At 43.3% G+C, this 18,699-nt stretch overlaps 2 protein-coding genes and 1 non-coding gene across 12 annotated transcripts in view; all 3 read right to left on the minus strand.

The window, feature by feature from the left end:
- Positions 1-321: 321 nt before the first annotated feature.
- TLCD5 (TLC domain containing 5) lies at positions 322-8,380 on the minus strand. Of its 5 annotated transcripts, none has more exons than XM_072953941.1 (3): positions 8,320-8,380; positions 5,833-5,947; positions 322-3,709 (listed from the first exon to the last, which is right to left on the minus strand). In XM_072953941.1, exon 3 carries the CDS (start codon positions 3,603-3,605, stop codon positions 3,171-3,173), a length of 435 nt encoding a protein of 144 aa, XP_072810042.1. In that variant the 5' UTR covers positions 3,606-3,709; positions 5,833-5,947; positions 8,320-8,380; the 3' UTR covers positions 322-3,170. The 5 variants fall into 5 exon arrangements, with proteins under 5 accessions (XP_072810042.1, XP_072810041.1, XP_072810040.1 ...); XM_072953940.1 differs by having other exon boundaries at positions 8,179-8,380; XM_072953939.1 differs by having other exon boundaries at positions 5,833-6,007; positions 8,179-8,380.
- On the minus strand, positions 4,925-5,031 carry LOC116276791 (U6 spliceosomal RNA). Its single transcript, XR_004186295.1, has one exon. It is a non-coding gene; the product is annotated as a U6 spliceosomal RNA (small nuclear RNA).
- A 5,338-nt stretch (positions 8,381-13,718) lies between the features above and the next one.
- Positions 13,719-18,699, minus strand: part of POU2F3 (POU class 2 homeobox 3) — a 74,465-nt gene continuing 69,484 nt past the window's right edge. For all 6 annotated transcript variants that reach the window (XM_072953764.1, XM_072953763.1, XM_072953762.1 and 3 more), the window contains 3 exons: positions 17,174-17,240; positions 15,921-16,056; positions 13,719-14,977 (listed from right to left, as the gene is read on the minus strand). In XM_072953764.1, coding sequence (XP_072809865.1) covers positions 14,938-14,977; positions 15,921-16,056; positions 17,174-17,240 — 243 coding nt within the window. In that variant the 3' untranslated portion in view covers positions 13,719-14,937. The remainder of the gene's footprint in view (positions 14,978-15,920; positions 16,057-17,173; positions 17,241-18,699) is intronic.

Consider the following 18,699-nt stretch of genomic DNA (forward strand, 5'->3'; position numbering starts at 1 on the left):
ACACTGTTCCAGGCATGGGAAGCAGTCTGAAGAGAGCCAAATGCCCTGTCCTCATGGACCAAATGGGACGTCATCAAGGCAACTGCTCAAACAGGTGGCAGAATATGAAAGAAATTAAGTTCTTCCTTCCTCTTTTGGCAAATTTTTTTCTGTAAGTAGACTGTTGCCTCCAAAAGTAAACGGTATTAGGAAGGTGGCTGATAAGGATAGCGAAGTGGTATTTCACTGTAAGTCTAAATATAGGTCAACATTTCTACAGGCCAAAAGCCTTTTTTAAAACTTCTTGGCAGAACTACAAAAATAAAGATATAAAGCCAGACACTGGGTTGATAAAAAGTTGTTTATTTTTTATAAAATTTAGTACAAATCTTATTGAAATATAAATCCTTCTTGAGCAGTGTTAATAATTATTACACAGTAATCTAAATGCAGATGAGTACATTTGTCTGACCATACCACATAGTATTTAGCCCTTCATTTTCCTGTCATGTAAAAACTCAGCATCTGCACTGCTGAGTCACCTTCATTTCACATTTTTCTCTAGCGAGATTCCTTCAGCGTTATCAGCTACAACATCAAGAAAAGCTGAAATGAGGGATTCTCCTTCCCTTACCATTATTAAGGTTTCTCGAAACTCAAAAAAACCTACGTACCTTCCCCTAAAAGAGCAAAATCTGCAATCCCTTCACTTCTGAGGAATAAGGAGAAACGAACTGGTACCAGATTAAGTCTATTCATTTGTCTGGTATGGGACAGGCTGCACTGTGCCAAAACTCAAGAGCTGGCTTTTTCCTTTTCTTTTCTTTTTTCTTTTTTTTTTTTTTTTGTTCCAAGCCACTCCTTTTTTTTTTTTTAAACTAGGGTTTTGCTAAAATCAGCATTCCCCAGCATCCTACTTTGACCACAGTTTTGTTGGAAAGAAGCTAACCCGCATTTCAGGGATACTGATCATAGGGGAAAAAAGATGAGATGCTACTGTCAGATTATTCTCATGTCCAGCAAGTCTCCTTAACCAAATGACAATCATTTTAAAAGACCTATGGTTAACATGCCTTTAAAGCTGCTTTTCCCAGAGAAATGATGACCTCATGCGGTTCCAACCACTCCATCGTGCCTGGCCAATGACATCTATTTTCAAGACTGCTCATTAGGCCAGGATTACCAATGACAGTCAAATGGGCTGACACTTCCTACTGACCTCCAGCCTTGACTTCAACAGCCCCGTACCTTTGCTCATCAACAGAGCTACTGGGTCACCACTGGTCTCAATAACACAATTGAATGAATAAATACTCAACAAACAAACAAACAAATAAATAAATCTTCCCTTTTTCCCATAAAAGCCCTACATTAAAGACCTGCATTAATAAAATGCCATCTAATGTCTCTATGAAAATGCAATGGGGTATTTCCTTTATTGACAACAGGGTTTGAACTGAACCAAGGAGTAAACAAGTGACCTGTCCAAATGATCTGTCAGGTGAGTAGCCAAATTAGTTCAAAGAACCCTGGAATTCCGTCTCAATTCCTAACCTCTTGTTCTACACTTAGCTTTCTTGCTCTTCCTATTTGAGATGAGAGACTATTGCGCTAATAAGTATTTCTTTCCTTCTAAAATTGGCCTTGTCATACTTTGTCCAGAGAGAGTGGCACCTTTTCCAGATTAAAAAGTAGTAACGGGACGAAGATAGAATGTATCTGAAATGGAAAAAAAAAAATGGCCTCTCACCCTGCGGCCAGGACATTTGGTCTTTGGTTCTAGTTTGCAGTATGTATAGCAGCACTGAAACCTGAACTGGCATCTCAAGTCCAGTGGAATCCACATGGTAAGTCCCTATGGAATTCAGTCCCAGCCTCTCATGCCTTGGAGATTAATGCACAAAAGCCCTGAGAACTGGCATAGTTTTCCTGGTAGGACAGAACCCGTACAACAGGACTCGGTAAATCTACCCACAATTCATTCATCTCTCATCCAAAGCTCTAGCTCTATGGTTTTTGTGCAGGAAGGAGTTAACATAGCAGGCCTGAACTGCTGTCCGTGGAAGGGGCTGTTTGCAAGGTTGGCCCAAGGCCAACATCTGGAGACTTAGATGCCATCGGGAGGGCATTAACTCTAACATTAACTGATAAGACTGGCTCACTGGGCCTAAACTGTTTGTGCAAATGGTATGGTTCATGCTGAACACCTCCTTTCCTTCTTGGAGTCAGGGTAAGGCTGACTTCTCCATACCGGGCAAAGGCTGTCTACATGACCAGCCCCCCAGTTAAAACCTTGGGCACTAAGTGACTAATGAGCTTCCTTGGTAGACATTTCACATATACTGTGAACAAATCATTGCTAGAGGAAATAAGCACATCCTGCGTGATGCCAGTGGAAGAGGGCTCTAGAAGCTTGGGCCTGGTGTCCCCTGTACTCTGCTCCACGTGCCTTTTCTCTTTGCTGATCTTTCGTTATACACTTTTACTATAATAAATCAAAGCTATGAGCACGACCAGGTGCTGAGTCCTGCGAGTCCTCCTCGTGAAGCACCAAGCCTGAGGGTGGTCCTGGGAGTCCTGTATGATATATACAAAGTACATGGTGCAGGGAGGCTCAGTAAGTAACCCCCCAACACTTCCACAGTTTCACCCCCATCCTTGTCTTATCTGTTTATCCCCCCATCCAATTCCCTGAGCCAATGCTCAGAATGCCAAAGGCATGTATCTTCCTGAGAGTTCCTCACTTTAGAGTAAATGGAGTGCATGTCTTTAAGCTGCTACATGAAAGCAGGAATAAGCGTTTGTTGAAGGAGCCCCTTCTCAAAGGAATGAGGAAGAAACAGCACTAATCTTTTCTGAGTTCCTGTCTAAGCTGTCTGATTGTCAAGCCTCCCGGGGACCAGAGGAGCCAGGATCACCACAAACTAAAAGGAATGCAGCGTGCTCACCTCACAGTTCTGACTTATTCACAACTACTGCTGGGTAGCCTCACTTTCTACAACTGCACCACTGTAGAAATTCGTGTCTTAACACTGGAATGTGCTCTGCTCGAAGACCGACCAAACTGATCGATAAATGTAGCCCTTTTCTGAAACCTAAGTTTGTTATAAGCATGATTCCATAACAGCCATATGTCCAACCTGGTTCCCAAGGCTGACTTCACCCAGTCACTGGTCTGGAGTAAGCCTTGGCTAGTGCGTCTTGAGATGTCCATTATGTTTCAGCTGCCACTCCTCATTCCTCCTGCTTCTCCAGGCATGGTACTTCTTGATGCTTTTCCTCCACGCAAAGCGCCAGATGCTAAACATGAAACACCAAGACACACCATACATCGCCACTCCCCCAACCTTCACAAACCACTTGGGCTTGGGTGAGACCATTTCACAGAAAAGGAGGCGAGCCCCTACACCAATCCTCACTCCAGTGAACAGAGCCACAAAGAGGAAGTCCACCACGTCTCCAGTGAAACTGTGGTAACGGCCTGTTTCACGGAGAAACCAGCGCATCTGTAGCAAGGGGTTGGTGATCTCACTTCCGAAGAGGACTGCATTGACCTCTGTGCCTGACTCTCCGAGCACCAGGGCCAGGATGATGCCCAGGATACTCAGTGTGTGGTGAGCCAGCATCAGGGCACCCTCAGACTGGAAGTAGATGCACCAGCCCAAGTCGAAGATGAAGTAGCCCAAGGTGAGACACAGAACGTGCACTTGGAGAGGTGTGTTGGGCGAGCCTGAAATAAACCAAGACAGAAGCAAATTGAGTGGCTGGGAATTATGCCACCTTACACAGGGATCCTATGTTGCTGTTTCTCAAACCTTTCTTGAATCACTGAAAACAAACACAATGGCAGACACATACTTTTTAAAGATAACTTAAAAAAAAAGACTTAAATCTAAACCTTTGGTCTATCAACCCCCAACAATGTTACAGGCCCCAGGAAATGCTGTTCTGATGAATCAGATCTTAATGAATGATTCGAGCATCCACAATTATCTCAAGTGTCCTCTCTGTGTGGCAACATAAAATCAAATTATTTTGTTCTTTCAATTAAAATCTTACACAATCTCTGTCTTTTCTTTTCTTTTTTTTTTTTTACCAGCTAAAGATCTATTTCTAGACTCCTTTAGTTATTCTGTCCCAAATGTCAGATTAATTTCTTAGCTTAATGGGTGAGGTTATTGGACACTGGTGGCCCTAGCCTGTCTTGAAAGTGGACTCTGGAAAGAACCCCAGAAGTTAGTATGTTCCCAAGTCCAAAAATATAGGGTGCAAGGACCCGACAGGTTAAGAATCTTCATATGAATCATAAGGCTTAAGAGTTGCTTCCTATCAGTTTGACAGTTTGAGGGAAAATTCAGAAGCTCAATATGGGAATTTAAGGAAACAAACAAAAAAAGGTTCTAAGGGATTTTTAAAAACATCACAGTCTAATAGAAGGGACTTATGGACTGAATCATGTCCCCCCTCAAATTCATATGTTGAACCCTTAAACCCCAGTACCTCAAAATGTGACTGGGTTTGGAGACAGGGCCTTTGAAGAGGAAATTAAGTCAAAATAGGTTGTTAAGGTAGTGTCCTTATAAAAGAAGATTAGGACACATGCACAAAGGAAAGGCCATGTGAAGACACAGCAAGAAGGTAGCTAGCTGCAAGCAAAGGAGCAAAGCCTCAGAAGAAATCAAAGCCAACATCACCTTGATCTTGGACTTCCAACCTCTAGAACTGTGAGCAAATCAATCTCTGTTTTTTAAGCTACCCAGTCTGTAATATTTTGTTATTATTATAGCTCAAGCAAACTAATTCAAGGGGATACAGCTTTTGTATTGTAAAGAAGTTAACACTTGTACATCTAGCAGCTTAAACAAAGAAAACCAACTTATTTTTTTAAACATTTTTTATTGATTTATAATCATTTTACAATGTTGTGTCAAATTCCAGTGTTCAAAAAAATATGGAACGCTTCATGAATTTGCGTGTCATCCTTGCGCAGGGGCCATGCTAATCTTCTCTGTATCGTTCCAATTTTAATATGTGTGCTGCTGAAGCGAGCACTAAAAAAACAACTTACGCTTACCAAGGGGGAGGGCGGTGGGAAGGGATACAGTGGGAGACTGAGATTTGCAGATACTAACTAATATATATAAAATAGATAAACAGCAAGTTCATACTGTATAGCACAGGGAACTATATTCAATATCTTACAGTAACTTCCTGTGAAAAAGAATATGAAAATGAATATATATGTATGTTCATGTATGAATGAAGCATTATGCTGTATACTAGAAATGGACACAACGTTGTAAACTGATTATACTTCAATAAAAAATATATATATAAATTTTTAAAAGTTAATATAGCTGCCCCAAATAATGAAGCATCAGGTAAATAAAGGATGGTAAATACATACAACACAGTATTATATAACAATTGAAAAGAATAAGGAAGATCTACATGGACATGGAAAGATGATGTCCTTTGAATATATAATCAAGTAAAAATTGCAGGTTACCAAAAATATGCATAATACAGTCCACTTGTGTCTGTTGCAGGGGTAGGGGTGGAAGATGGTAATATTGGCTTTATATTTTATACATTTCAATCAACTGAACTGTAAGAAGCAATTAAAATTTGTTTTAAAAATAGAGAGTTATGAAAAGCAGAAACAATAAGTGACACATACAGTATCAGAGTTAACAATGAAAATGAATAAAGACTCCCAATATACATTGTAATAGTAATTACGGTTAAATATTCTTCAGTATTGTCCAAATTCTGTGGAAGAGTCCCATCCTTCTAAGGCTGCCCCCAAACCATAAATCCCTAAGGGAAAATCCTCTAAGGTCTCCCACCTACCTGGGTGGGTAAAAGGCCAAGGGCCATCAATGAAGCCAATATAAGCTGAGAAACCGATCGAGAGGACTCCATGGGTGAACGTAACCAGTCGGCAGCTCCACTCATAGCTTCGGTGCTTATTCAGGTGGCAGAAAGAAACGTAGAGTGAGAGCCAGCCCCCCAGGCTGCACAGCACCTGCAGACACAGAGCTAAGGCCATCCTACGATGAAAAGACCAAAACCAGAAAAACACAAAGGATGCACCCCAAGAAAATAGCATTGGGTCATTTTATGTATATGTCTTCATTTCTACGATTAAAACAGTACAAAAATATTGCCTTCACAGAAACACTTCTTTCTTATCTACATAACCAAGACTCTTCTACTCAAGTATGGCAGTATTTCTGATGCCGTGTTCCTTTGAGATAACTGGTAAAAGCTGTAAATTGAAAAGCAGAAACTGCATTCTGAGTTAGTAGACAGTCTATATAACATGTTGTTATGATGAGTGAGTGTCAATAACCTCCCAGTGATGCCTGACCTTGGACTTCAATACACAAATAATATATGTATTAGATAATGTGTAAGTATTTCAAAAATCCCAATAAGAAGCTCTCACAGAAAAACATCTCCACCACTTGTGGTTTCTGCTCAAAGTCATATGACACATAGAAGTTTCATGTGGTTTTAAGCTGATACTAAACTCAACTGAAGTTTGGGTTTGGATCACGGGTTTATCAGTCAAACTCAAAACTTGAGGTAAACCTAAAGAGAACTAAACAAAGAGCTCAGATATTTTGGAAGGGAAAAAAAGAAAAAACAAACAAACAAAAAAAACTCCTAGGTCTACTTAGTTCTGAAATCCAACTCAAAGACTGACCAAGGGGGGAAGCAGAAGGATTTTGAGGTACAAGTGGGGAGTTTTTGTTGAGCTATAAAAATATCTTTAAGGCAGTTATTTAATAAAAAATGAAACAACATCAAAAAGCTACACTTGGGAATTTTTACTGGTGATAAATATAGCAGGATGAGAATGAGTCAATATAACCAGACAGGACTAAAATCTGAAAATAACAAAGAAATCCTTATTAATATTCATTAGCTCCTCTACTGAAAGTACAAATAAAAAAAGTAAAAAACATTTCAGATATCTGCCTCATCTCAGCAGGAATTTTCTGCATGGCTACACTTACCACTTAACCCTATTCTGACAAGTGAAATAGTATCTGTGGACTAACACACTTCAATACACAAGCCACTCCCAAGAATGCTATCCAGAGAGGGCCTTAGGAAGGTCAAGTGCTGTGCAACTTTCATCTGAAATCAGATTTCTATTTGAGAAAACAGTAGATGTCAAAAAAAAAAAAAAGAAAAGAAAAGAAAGGAAAAAGAAAACAGTAGGTGTCAATCACTGACCTGAGTTCCAATTCTGTCTCTGCCCCCAGCTAGCTATGAGTGTGGGCAAATAACTTTCACCTCTTGAGCCTCAGTTTAAAAAAAGAAAGAAAGAAAGAGAAAAAGGACAGGGGAAAAAGAAAAGAAAAAAGGATTGAAAAAACTCTATAATCCGGCCTAGTTCTGACAAGGAGTTCTGAGATAATTTTGTAAACCATCTAGGCCAATTTTCAGAGCAAGGGCCAGAAATACAAAGTAGCCAGAGTGAAAAGAACTGTCCTCTCATTTCCTTTTAAAGGCCAGGGTCACCGGCCAGTAATGCGGATCAGCTCATTTGGATATGCCGATTAGTATTTTTAGAGTCCTGTCCCCTGAATCCTAATTCCCTAGCAGAACAGAGGAAACAGTAGCCCATTTACAAACACTTAAATAAAAGAAGTGACATTTGTAAAGGGCAGATACAACTCTGTGACCTTGGGAAAGTCACTCCATCTCTGCGTTTAGGCTTTTTACTCTTGGGTGAAAAAATGGAAGGGTACTTAGATGGCCAATGGCCGTTCCAGCTCAGAATTTCAAGGCTCCGGTCCTCGCTCCTCCCGTTCCAGGACCAGTTTCGGGAGGAGGAGCGCTGGGCGGGCCCACCTGGCTCTGGGCCTCTGAGCAGGCGTGGCTGGAGCGAGCAGCAACCTCGGAGCCTGGCAGGCACCGCGAGCGCATCTTCCCGGGACTTGCCTACCCACTGCGGCCACGCCTGGTCGGGCATACCTGAGCAGGACCGTTACACTAGCATCCCTCCCAGCGCCCGAGCCGGCGCTCAAAGGCCTCCAGCGCCCAAAGGCAGAAAGAGGCTCCCCTCCCCCAGAGGCCAGGCCAGGCCTTCTGTCCGCTTCCTTCCCCTGCAGCTGGCCGGGCCATCCATGTCCAGAGCCCAGCCCGGCCGCGGGAGCTGGGCAGTTCGCGCCGCGCAGTTACCTGGCCGAGCGCCCCGGGAAGCCTCGGGCGCCTTGGCCCCAGAGCTCGGGGCCCGGATCCCGGGAGCAGGAAGCAGCGGAAAGAGGGAGAGAGGGCGAGGCTCTGACGGCTGCAGAGGAGGAGCTGGGGGTCTGGGGGCACCTGCTGGCTGGGAGGACGGAGCGCAGAGCCAGAGCTGGACCGGGGACGTTCTGAAAGCTGGCGGGAGGGTCCTTCTTCTTCCGCGCAGGCTTAGGGGGAAGGGAGGAGGAGTAGGGAGGGTGAGAGGGTGATAATGACCTAGCGGTGACGTGAGACCTGCAGGCTGTTGCCTTAGCTTATTTGTTTGTTTGTTGTCCGTGTGTTTGAACAATTATCCACCCCCACCCACCCAGGATGGGACTGCCCATCCAATAACCAGTTGCAGAACACCAAGTGCTTGCACCCCTACTAGGCACTGTGGGAGACATAAGACCAAGTCCCTGCCCTTATGCATGAGTCTAAGTTGTGAAACAAGCACACAAATAACTAATTTCCAGAAAAGTGCTCAGGCCTGAAAAGTAGAAGCTATGTATTCCTTCTCATGTCAGCCTGGTCACCAACTTGGCAGGAGAGTACAAGGCTTAAGAGTACACCTAGCTTGGTTATTGAGTGTGTATCTTTGGGTAAGTTAGTTAACTTTTCTGTGCCTCTGTTTTCTCATCCATAAAATGGGGATAGAAATAATAGCTGTCTCATAAAGTTATTGAAAGAATTTTACACACTCTACATGTGTAAAGTGCCTACAACAATGGCTGGCACATGGAAGTCATTATATAAATGTTAATTGTCATTGCTGTTACCTCACTTTGGGTAAATCTTTTCTCCTCTCTGGATCTGTTTTAATACCAAGGGAAGTAAGTTCAAAGAGATGACCAAACATAAATGTGGAGGTGGAAATGGGGTGAAGTGGGCATCTAGCTTGATTGATCTGGACAAGCAGTGATGGGGTGCTGAGAGACCCAGACATTCTTAAAAAGAGAAGACCTTGAGCAGCGGTGTGAGCTTTTAGGCCACATCTGGGGAATAATAAATAGTCTAGTTTCTTGCCAACCTCTTAAGAGTAAAGATCACACTATTTTCATCTTTGTTTCCCCAGTAACTCTTTCAGAGGCAGGGGCAATAAATGTTCTCTGGTTGAATGAATGAGAAATCAGCCTGGAAATGTTTATTGGAAGCATATTGGGGTTCCTAAACCTTAATGATCTTCTAGACCATTTGGGGAATGTTTTCAAAATACCCTTTGTACAGGCTGCCGTTTGAAGATTGGACTTTAGTAGGCTTAGTGTGAGGCCCGGGAATCTGGATCTTCTAAAAATCTGCCCATGTATCATTCAAATGATTAGTCACATTTGGAAATCAGGAGGAGGCATCTTATTATATGGATAACAGAAAAGCTGTGATGATATCGGGCAAGGGAATAATTTTATCATGGTCTCCAAGTCCTTGCTACTCAAAGTCTGGTCCAGGGACCAGCAAAATCTGCATCACCTGAGCGTTTGTTAGAACTACATAAAATCTCAGATCCTAACCCCAGATCTACTGAATCAGAATCTGCATTTTAACAAAGTCCCCAGTGATTCTTGTGCACATTTGGGCAGCGGTTCTCAGCCTTGACAGCACAATAAAATCACTTGAGGAACATTAAAAAATCCCGATGCCTGGGCCACATGCCCAGACAAAAGTTATCTGTGTGGGTGTCATTTTAAAAAAATTCCCCAGGTAATTCCACTGTGCAGCCAAAGTTGAGAATCACTGCTATACAGATACTCAGTGAAAATCAGTATAAGATGAATTGGAGAAGACAACCTGTTACAAGTGGGTTGGAATAGACCAGATAAGAGGTAATAATAGCATGAAGGAGGAAGACAAGGAAAGGTTCATTTCACTAAATGAACAGATAGTATGCATATCTCAAACTTTTCCCCATTTGTTTTTGTTGCAGTATATATATTTTTAATCTAGTATCCAAATCTGAAAGTATCTTCTTGCAGCTACGATTTCCCAGGAAAGGACAGAGTATGTATTAAAGACTTCAGGAGTCTTAAGGCTGAGGGGGTAAGGGAAGGTGCTAGTTTTTCTAGTGGAACTTTTATTGGGCCTTTATCCTAGGGTAACAATGATTCCAGTTCAAGTTCCATTACCTAAACTAAATTTTATTCATTTACATCTCTTTGGCCACAAACCTTGTTCTGCCAAATTATATGCTTGTCAACAGTGGCACCCCACCCCATGAAAATTCTGGGCTGTTAGAGAGAGTAGGGGATAAGAAGCTCTCCACCAACTTATTTGAATAACAATGATAATAATAGTCATCATCATCATCATCATCATAACAGATAACACTTATTAATGTGTTAGGCATTGTTCCAAGCACTTTACGTGTATTGAGTCATACAATTGTTATTCCCATTTTATAGGTGAGAAACCGAGGCACAGAGCTGTCAGGGAACTTGCCCAAGATGATGTGATTAGTAGGGGACAGATTTGGGTATGAACCCAGGTAATATGACACTGGAGGTCATGCTCTTAACCACCAAGATAGGCTGCCTCCACTCACCTAGATTCTCCTACAGATGGTACTAAATTTTTCTATATTCACAGCTCCTAAATTCAGTGAAGGGCATTAAAATTGTTGAGAAGTTAAAAGAAAGGATTCAACTTAAAAAAAAATGCATTGCCTGTTATGTACCAGTCATAATGCTAGTCATGGAGATACAGAGAAGAAGAGACAGACCCAGCTACAAGGAGCTCCCCACAGTCTAGCAGGAGAGGCAGAAGAGTCAGCAAATGTAGTGCATGAATACAGCAGGGGATGCAGGGCACACAGCGAGGAGATGCTCTGAGCCTAGGGGCTCAGGACAGGATTCCAAATTTGAGCCTGCAGCTCAACTCATTCTCAGAGTTGGACCAAAAGTCCTTAGTTTTAGGAGCTCACAGCTGGGCCCATCAGTCTTGAGTCAACTAAAGATTGAAGTTTGAAAATACAAAAAGCGAAACAGAAACAGACTGTCAGATTTAGTAAACAATCTAACGCTTAATGGTTAAAGGGGGTGGGAGGGGATAAACTTGGGAGTTTGTGACAAAGCAGCTAAGGCAAATACAATGAAACAAAGAAAGTGTCTTCAACAAATGGAGCTGGAATCACTGGATATCCATGAACCTAGACAGGGACCTTACACATCACAAAAACTAACTCAGAATAGATCACAGACCTAAATGTAAGATGCAAAACTATAAAACTCCTAGAAGATAACATAGGAGAACCCCTAGATGACACTGGGTATGATAATGCCTTTTTAGATACAACACCAAAGACAGCCCATGAAAGTACTAATTAATAAGGTGGACTTCATTAGAATTAAAAATGTCTGCGAAAGACAATATCAAGAGAATGGGAAGAGAAGTCACAGACTGGGAGCAAATATTTGCAACAGACACATCTGATAAAGGGCTGTTATCCAGAATATACAAAGAAGACTTAAAACTCAACAATTAAAGAAAAAAACAGAAAACAACAACAAAAAACTTGATTAAAAAGTGAGCCAAAGACCTTAATAGACATCTCGGCAAAGAAGATACACAGATGGTAAATAAGTGTGTAAACAGCTACTCCACATCATGTCACCAGGGAAATGCAAATTAAAACAACAACGAGCTACCACTACACACCTCTTAGGATGGTCAAAATTCTGAACTCTGACAACAAAGGCTGACAAGGATGTGGAGCAACAGGGACTCTCACAACATTGTTAGTGGAAATGCAAAGTGGTACAGCCACTTTGGAAGACAGTTTGGCTGTTTCTCACAAAAACTAAATATACTTTTACCATACAATCCAGCAATCACACTCCTTGGTATTTACCCAAAGGAACTGAAAACTTATGTTCACACAAAAACCTGCATGCAGATGTTTATAGCAGCTTTATTCATAATTGCCAAAATTTGGAAGTAACCAAGATGTCCTTCAGTAGGTAAATGAATAAATAAACTGTGGTACATCCAGACAATAGAATATTATTCAGCATTAAAAAGAAATGAGCTATCAAGTCATGAAAAGATATGAAGTGCTTATTACTGAGTGAATTAAGTCAACCTGGAAAGGTTATATACTATATGATTCCAGCATGTGACATTCTGGAAAATGCAACACTATGGAGACAGTAAAACAAGAATAATATCAGTCGTTGTAAAGGTGTAGCAGGGATAGAGATGAATAGGTAGAGATTATTGTCAGGGCAGTGAAAATATTCTGTATGATACTATAATGATGAATAGACATCATTATAATTTGTCTAAACCTGTAGAATGTACAACACCAAGAGTGAACTGTAAGGTAAACTATGGACTTGAGGGGACTGTGATGTGTCAGTGTAGGTTCATTCTTGGTAAAAAAAAAAAATTACTTTCTGGTGGGTGATATTGGTAATGGGGAAGGCAAGGAATGTATAGGGGCAGGAGGTATCTGGGAAATCTCTGTAGCTTCCTCTTAATTTTGTTGTAAACCCAAAACTGCTCTTAAAAAATAAAATATTTTTAAAGGGTCAAATGGATGAAAAACAGCATCACAGACAACGCAGGACATCAGCTTTTAGCACTCACCTGAACAAGATGTCAAGGTCGCCAGGACTGCTGCAGGAATGCGTCAGCTCTGATGCCCATTAGCATACAAGGAATGGTGCACAGAAGGCCTCATGGGTGGCAGAATAGTTTCTTTATACGTTAAATTATTGCTGAAGGCTCCTCTTGTTGTCTCTGCCACATACCCTTTTCAACTAGATCTTTTCTTGAGAAAGTAACCACTACCAATAGGCTTCCTTCCACTTCATGACATGAAATATTATTCTTAATGTGAGCCCCATCCAAGCATCAGAAACAGTTAACTCTTGGTTCTTTAGGCATAGATTTACCCCTTGGATATTATTATTTGCAACAAATATTTAATGCCAAATTTAGAGGGTTCCCTCCCTCCCACTTCAGTCACTACATTTTTATCCCCCACAGGTCAATGTTTGCCTCAAGAATGGTAAGTAGTTAAATTTTTATTAGCCCAAGAGAAACCACAAGGATAGCTTCCTTGCTCCTCAATCCCCTCATCAAAAGTCACAGAGCAATCTGAAGCCAAATATGTTTGATTTTTGAATTACCCCTTTTCTTAAATATGTATCGCTTTCCATTGTGAGTAATGAACAATTGACCTTCAGGATGTCTGAGATAGGTATTAGCCTCAGCCTCCATCTCTTAAGTCTCTGAATGACTTGACCTTAAACATTTACCATTCTCCCACTTACAAAATGAGGAAACCCACCTCTTGCTTACTCTGTCCTCCAAGTTGTCCTGTCAAAAAGAGTAGAAACCCTGAACTCTTAAGAGCCCTGCATTAATCTATGTCATCTTTAGCATTGATTTGGGGAGTAATAGACTTAATCCATCAATGAAACATTTTCTCCACCCCGTTTCATCATATACACTCACATCCCCCCTCCCCACGACAACAAAAGACACAGAATAATCTAAACCTCTTCTTATCAATAGTGAAATACTTTATATAATCACTATACAAATTTATTTAGGAACAGAGAGATTCCTTTGAATCTCAACATTTTCTTGGATATGCAGTCTTAAAAAAAAGTTACCATTTCTGGAATGGCTTCATGTTACATGTCTACACACTGGCCCACAAAGAAGGAGACTCAAGAGAAACTGTTCCCGCAGAAGTCAACAAGGATTCCCAGCCCGTGTGGGAACTCCCGTGGAAGCTAGCACAGTATTTCACACTTTGGTATTTTTTCCTTTCTTTTTTGTTAAAGAAGATAAAATATTACAGAGACGTTTTCAAAATTCACACCTGAGTTGAACATTTTGCTGGAAAATTCCACATTAAAGAGAGAAGAACATAATACAAAAACAGGAAAGGGCTATCCATAGGAATTTTGCCAGCATAATCATTGTCTGTTTGCTTTTGTGTTCTTCCTTCTGCACCAGGAGAAGGGAGAGAGGACAAGAGAAGGAGAAAAACACAAGGAAGGAGAGAAGGGACAAGTGTTGTTCCTAAACTCTGGGGCAGATGGAGCAGAGGAATGTGCCCAGGGGACTGAGGATGGCTCAGTCTTCTGCAAAGAGGCGGGAACTTGGAGAACGCAATCACCAATAGAGTTGGTTCTAGGAAAGGGGGCGGGGCTAAAGAGAAAATGGAGTGAAATGAAGATTCAGTCAGAAAACCACTGAACAGAGAAAAACACCAAGGCTTTGGTGGAGACATCAGATTTAAATCTTTTCACAGAGTCCAGAATCAGTTCAAAGATCGTGACTAAGTTCAGAGTCCAAACCATTATCTCCCCTCTGGTAGTTTGGCACCAGGCAAATGGCTGTGCCCAGAATGAGCTGGAGATGCGCTGGCGAACAACGGCGAGAGGTCCTTTCTCTGAAGGACCACTGCCGCACTGAAGCCGTCTGAAATAGTAAGGATTAGACGATAAGGGCACAGGCAAGGAAGGTAAAAATGGTAAACTCCTTGGAGGGGTGTGCATTTCAAGAAAGAGCACAGGATCCTCAAAGGATTCAATCACAGTTTGGATCCCCAAAGGCTCTTGTTCCTGAAGAAGGCGAGAGTTTGGGCTCATTGATAGTGGGGATTCTCTTCCATCTCCTGAAAGCAGTCTGTCCGTACAGAGAAGTCATGACTCCCTTCCTTCCAGTGGGGAATACAGGGCCAGGCGGAGTAGGAGAAACTTTTTGGTCTCAGTGGAGGTAGGTGGGATGATTCCATCGGTACCAAGATCTAGACGGGAGAAAGAAACAAGTCAGTCGGACGGCTTCTAAAGATGAGGGAGGATGGGAAAGGGCAGTGAGTGTTAGCAGGTATGTCTAGGGTTTCTTTCTGGGGTGATGAAAATGTTCCGGAATGAGATGATGGTGACAGTTGCACAACCTTGTGAAATACCAAAATGCACTGACTTGTACACTTTAAAATGGTCAATTTTGTGGAATGTGAATTATATCTCAAAACAATTATTAAAAATGTACGTTATATGGCTTTCTCTCTTTTTCTGATGAGGAGGTTGAGAAGCTGTACAGTAACTGGCCCAGAAGAGCAGACTGCCTTGCTGAATGGTCTGGGTTTGAGCAAGTGGATTCATTTCTAACAAGTTCAGGTCTTTAACCAATCGCCTAACTTTCAAATCTCTGTTTTGTTCTGAATGGGGGAAGACTCTCTCAAGGCATCCGCATTGCAAACACTTTTTAGAGTAGATTCTTTGGTTTGTAAATCAAGGCTCCAGAGGCTACTTTTCCCATTGGACCCCTGGTGGGAGCACCCCTTCCCTCTCTCAGGGTTTCAGTCATGCTGGAAGCTCGGGCTGGGTGGAACACCCTGAGAAAAGGAGAACCGGCATGGAGGGGAGATCTCCTAAACCCAGTGAAGGACCTGGCTCTTTCTAACAGGAGTGTTTGGAAATTTCCACCCTCCCAGTGAGGATGGAAATTTTGGCTTTGTTGACATCAGTTCCTTGCCAGAACTGCTCACTGGCTGCAGCTTCTCTTTTAAATCCCACTCCCTAGGGATAGAGTCCAGTCTGGCTCTGCACCCTGTCCCTTCCCTGCCACCCCAGTCCCCTTTTCCAACCCCGGGACAAGCTTTCTTTCCCAAGATACTGACGCAGACGCAGCTTCTCAGTGCCCCTCGGGCCTGCTGGGGTGTCATTGTGTTCTCCCCTCCACCTTACCCTGAAGAGTTAAAACTGGAGGAGGAGTTCACGGCTGCTTTGGAGTTATTTTGAGATGCAGTGGGGCTGCTGGCGTGGAGTCCTGCGCCAGGAGACGAAGGCCTGCTGTTGTTCCCAGGGGAACAGGATGACGTTACTGAGAACCAGGAGCGGCAAAAACAAGGGGGAAACAATGAGGCTGGGTCCTGGGACCTCGTGACATTCGGGCATGTCTCCCCCAAGGGGTCTCACCCTCTCCCCATCCCCCACCCATCTGCCCACCTCCTACCATGTTAGCATCAGCACCCAGCCCCAGAGAGGGGCCCTCCTCATAAATGTTCTCCTCAGCCCAGGCCCTGGAGAGTGGCATGGCTGGTTCTGCAAGTCCAAGACTTGCCAAATGCAGGAAGGACAGATGCCAAAATCATCCTACTCCGGGACACACCCTGGGCTGGGCATATGCAACCCCAGACCAAGAGGCAGGGTGAGAAAAAGAACAAGAAGCCTCAGAACGGAAAAGAGGAGGAAAGAAAGAAAAGTGCACAGGGAGAAAAAGAGAAGCTGAGAGCACAGTTAGGTTTTGCCAGCCTCTCTGGTGTTCCCATCTCCAAGTACGTGGTCTTCCAGAAAGAGCACAACCAGGAGTGGGGAGTCCCAGGCCGTTCACTCAAAGCTCTGTGGCCTGTGGCAACTTGCTTCACTTCTCTGAAACTCCTTTTTGACCTCTGTAATATGGCAGCTTTGGATTAAACTGAACGCCTGTATTTGGGTTTCCCAAACAGCGTTCCGTGGGTAAGGTGACATACATTTCACCATCCAAGCTAGGGTACTTTGAAAGGTGGAAGGCAGTGGTATTGACAATTATGTCAGGACAAGAGGCAGACACTGGGACCGTCCTGGGCCAATCCAGACATACAGTCACCCTATCCAGTCCTTTGAAATGCTGTAGGTACTTTTTGGAAAAATAGAGTGCTGTAAAAACTTAGTTTGGAAGACCTTTCCTTCCACACAGCTCATTTGTATGTATAATGCATTTGAGGGCTGAGAAGTGTGGCAATTAAAACAAAACAAAAACAAACACTTGTTCAGACTTTGCTTACTTGGCATTTCCCAAACTGAGTTGATCATGGAAGTCTTTTTCTCTTAGCACAGATTTTAATATCCTTTGAAATCCATTTTGGGAATGCTAACTTAGGTAGGTACCCTTCAGTTCTCATATTCCATTATTTAAAAGAATTCTGATATTATTCAGAAACCTCCTTTTTAGAGCTTACCTGTTCCAGGCATGGTGCTGTGGATGGGAGGGACAGAGAGGGGGCCCAGAGACCCAGAGGGAGACACCTGAAAGGCAACAGAAGCTTGTAAATATCTGCTTCCGCCTTCTTCTCCAATCTCTGGTGCTTCTCCCAGGATGCTGGGCCCCAGACTCTGCAGAGACCAGGGCTCAGCTTCCTGGATGACTTCCAAACCCCAAACCTACACTCTGTGCCCTGTTTCATAGGTAGGCCTCTGGACCACATACAGCATCCAGCTCCAGCCTTGCCCTGCTCCCACAGCTCCCTGCTGCTGACACCAGGCCCTGCCCTCCTCACTGTGTGTCCCCTGGCAAGGTCTCTCGGGCACGGTCAGGTGGAAGCTGCCTTGCTCGAGTGCCCTGGCGATGAGAGGAGCGTGCCTCCAGGGCTCTGCTGTGGCTGACACTGCTGGTTGCTTGCCTATTTTCCAATCCCCCCTTTTTCCTTCTTAAAAGACTCCTGCTCTTGCTCAGGGCAGCAGGGAGCCAACCCTCATCACCCTGGTTCAGGATTCCGATCCCAATGCATGAGTGGACCCTCCCCTCCCCGGAGGTAACTGGAGGAGATGAACTTCGGTCTCTGAAGCTTTTCTTCTTGCCCTGGAAACCTCACAGCATCATCGACCCTGAGTTTGGAAGGGGCCTGAGATAATTTAGTTTAGCCTCCCACACGGTTCAGGAATCTGTCCCTCAGTATTACTATCCTAGCACAACCAGGAACAAGATGTAATGGGAAGAATGGACACTGGGGCCCAGCAGATGCGGGGGTGAGGCCTGGCTCCGCCACTATCTGTGTGACTGGGACAAGTGACCTAGCCCTGCTGCGACTGGGTTTTCTCATCCGTAAAATAGCAGTAATACCTCCTTCATATTTTCTTTTAATTAAGATTTAATGAGATAACGTCCACAAAGCTTCCAACTCAGTGCCTGGCAAAGAGCGCCAGGCTTGTTAAATACCAGTTCCCTTCCTTCCTGCAGGAAGCTGTCAACTCCTGCGTGGCTCTAGAAGCTGTTTACTTCTTCATTTGAGCTGAACTCTGCATATTTCCCACACCCACCCACCTCCCCATTCTCCTCATCCTGACCTGGGACACTCAGATCCACTTTTTCAAAGGACATTGAAAGGAAGTCCTGCTCAGGGAGCTGTGATCGGCTACACCTCCCCTCCCCAGCCTGGAACATCCCATCCCGACAGGACGCAGCATGTACTCATTTCCTAATTCATCAGCAATGGTTCTTCTGCTTTTATTACCTGCCCATTTACAAGGAGCTTCCTCAGTAGGCTGGGGGCCCACGAAGGGTGGAGACAGGTGTGGGGCAGCGTGGTAGGAGATGTTATCAATAATCTCCCTCCCTCTTCTCCTCCACCCCTCCCAGCTGACACACCCCAAGAAATTTGTTGTTGTTTTAAAATAAATATTTAGTCACTGTCACCAGCTTCTTCTGTTTCCTCCTAGAGACAGGCTATCTATACACAAGCAGACGCAGATACGGTTCCCCTCCCTT

Source organism: Vicugna pacos, chromosome 33 (genome assembly GCF_048564905.1).
Source record: "Vicugna pacos chromosome 33, VicPac4, whole genome shotgun sequence".
Taxonomy (NCBI): Eukaryota; Metazoa; Chordata; class Mammalia; order Artiodactyla; family Camelidae; genus Vicugna; species Vicugna pacos.

Coding starts and splice junctions, on each gene's coding strand:
- TLCD5 (XM_015242135.3), bottom strand. CDS start 6,031: ATGGCCTTAGCTCTGTGTCTGCAGGTGCTGTGCAGCCTGGGGGGCTGG. Junction 3,710..5,832: donor TTGGCCTTTTACCCACCCAG/GTAGGTGGGAGA, acceptor GGTTTATTTCAG/GCTCGCCCAACACACCTCTC.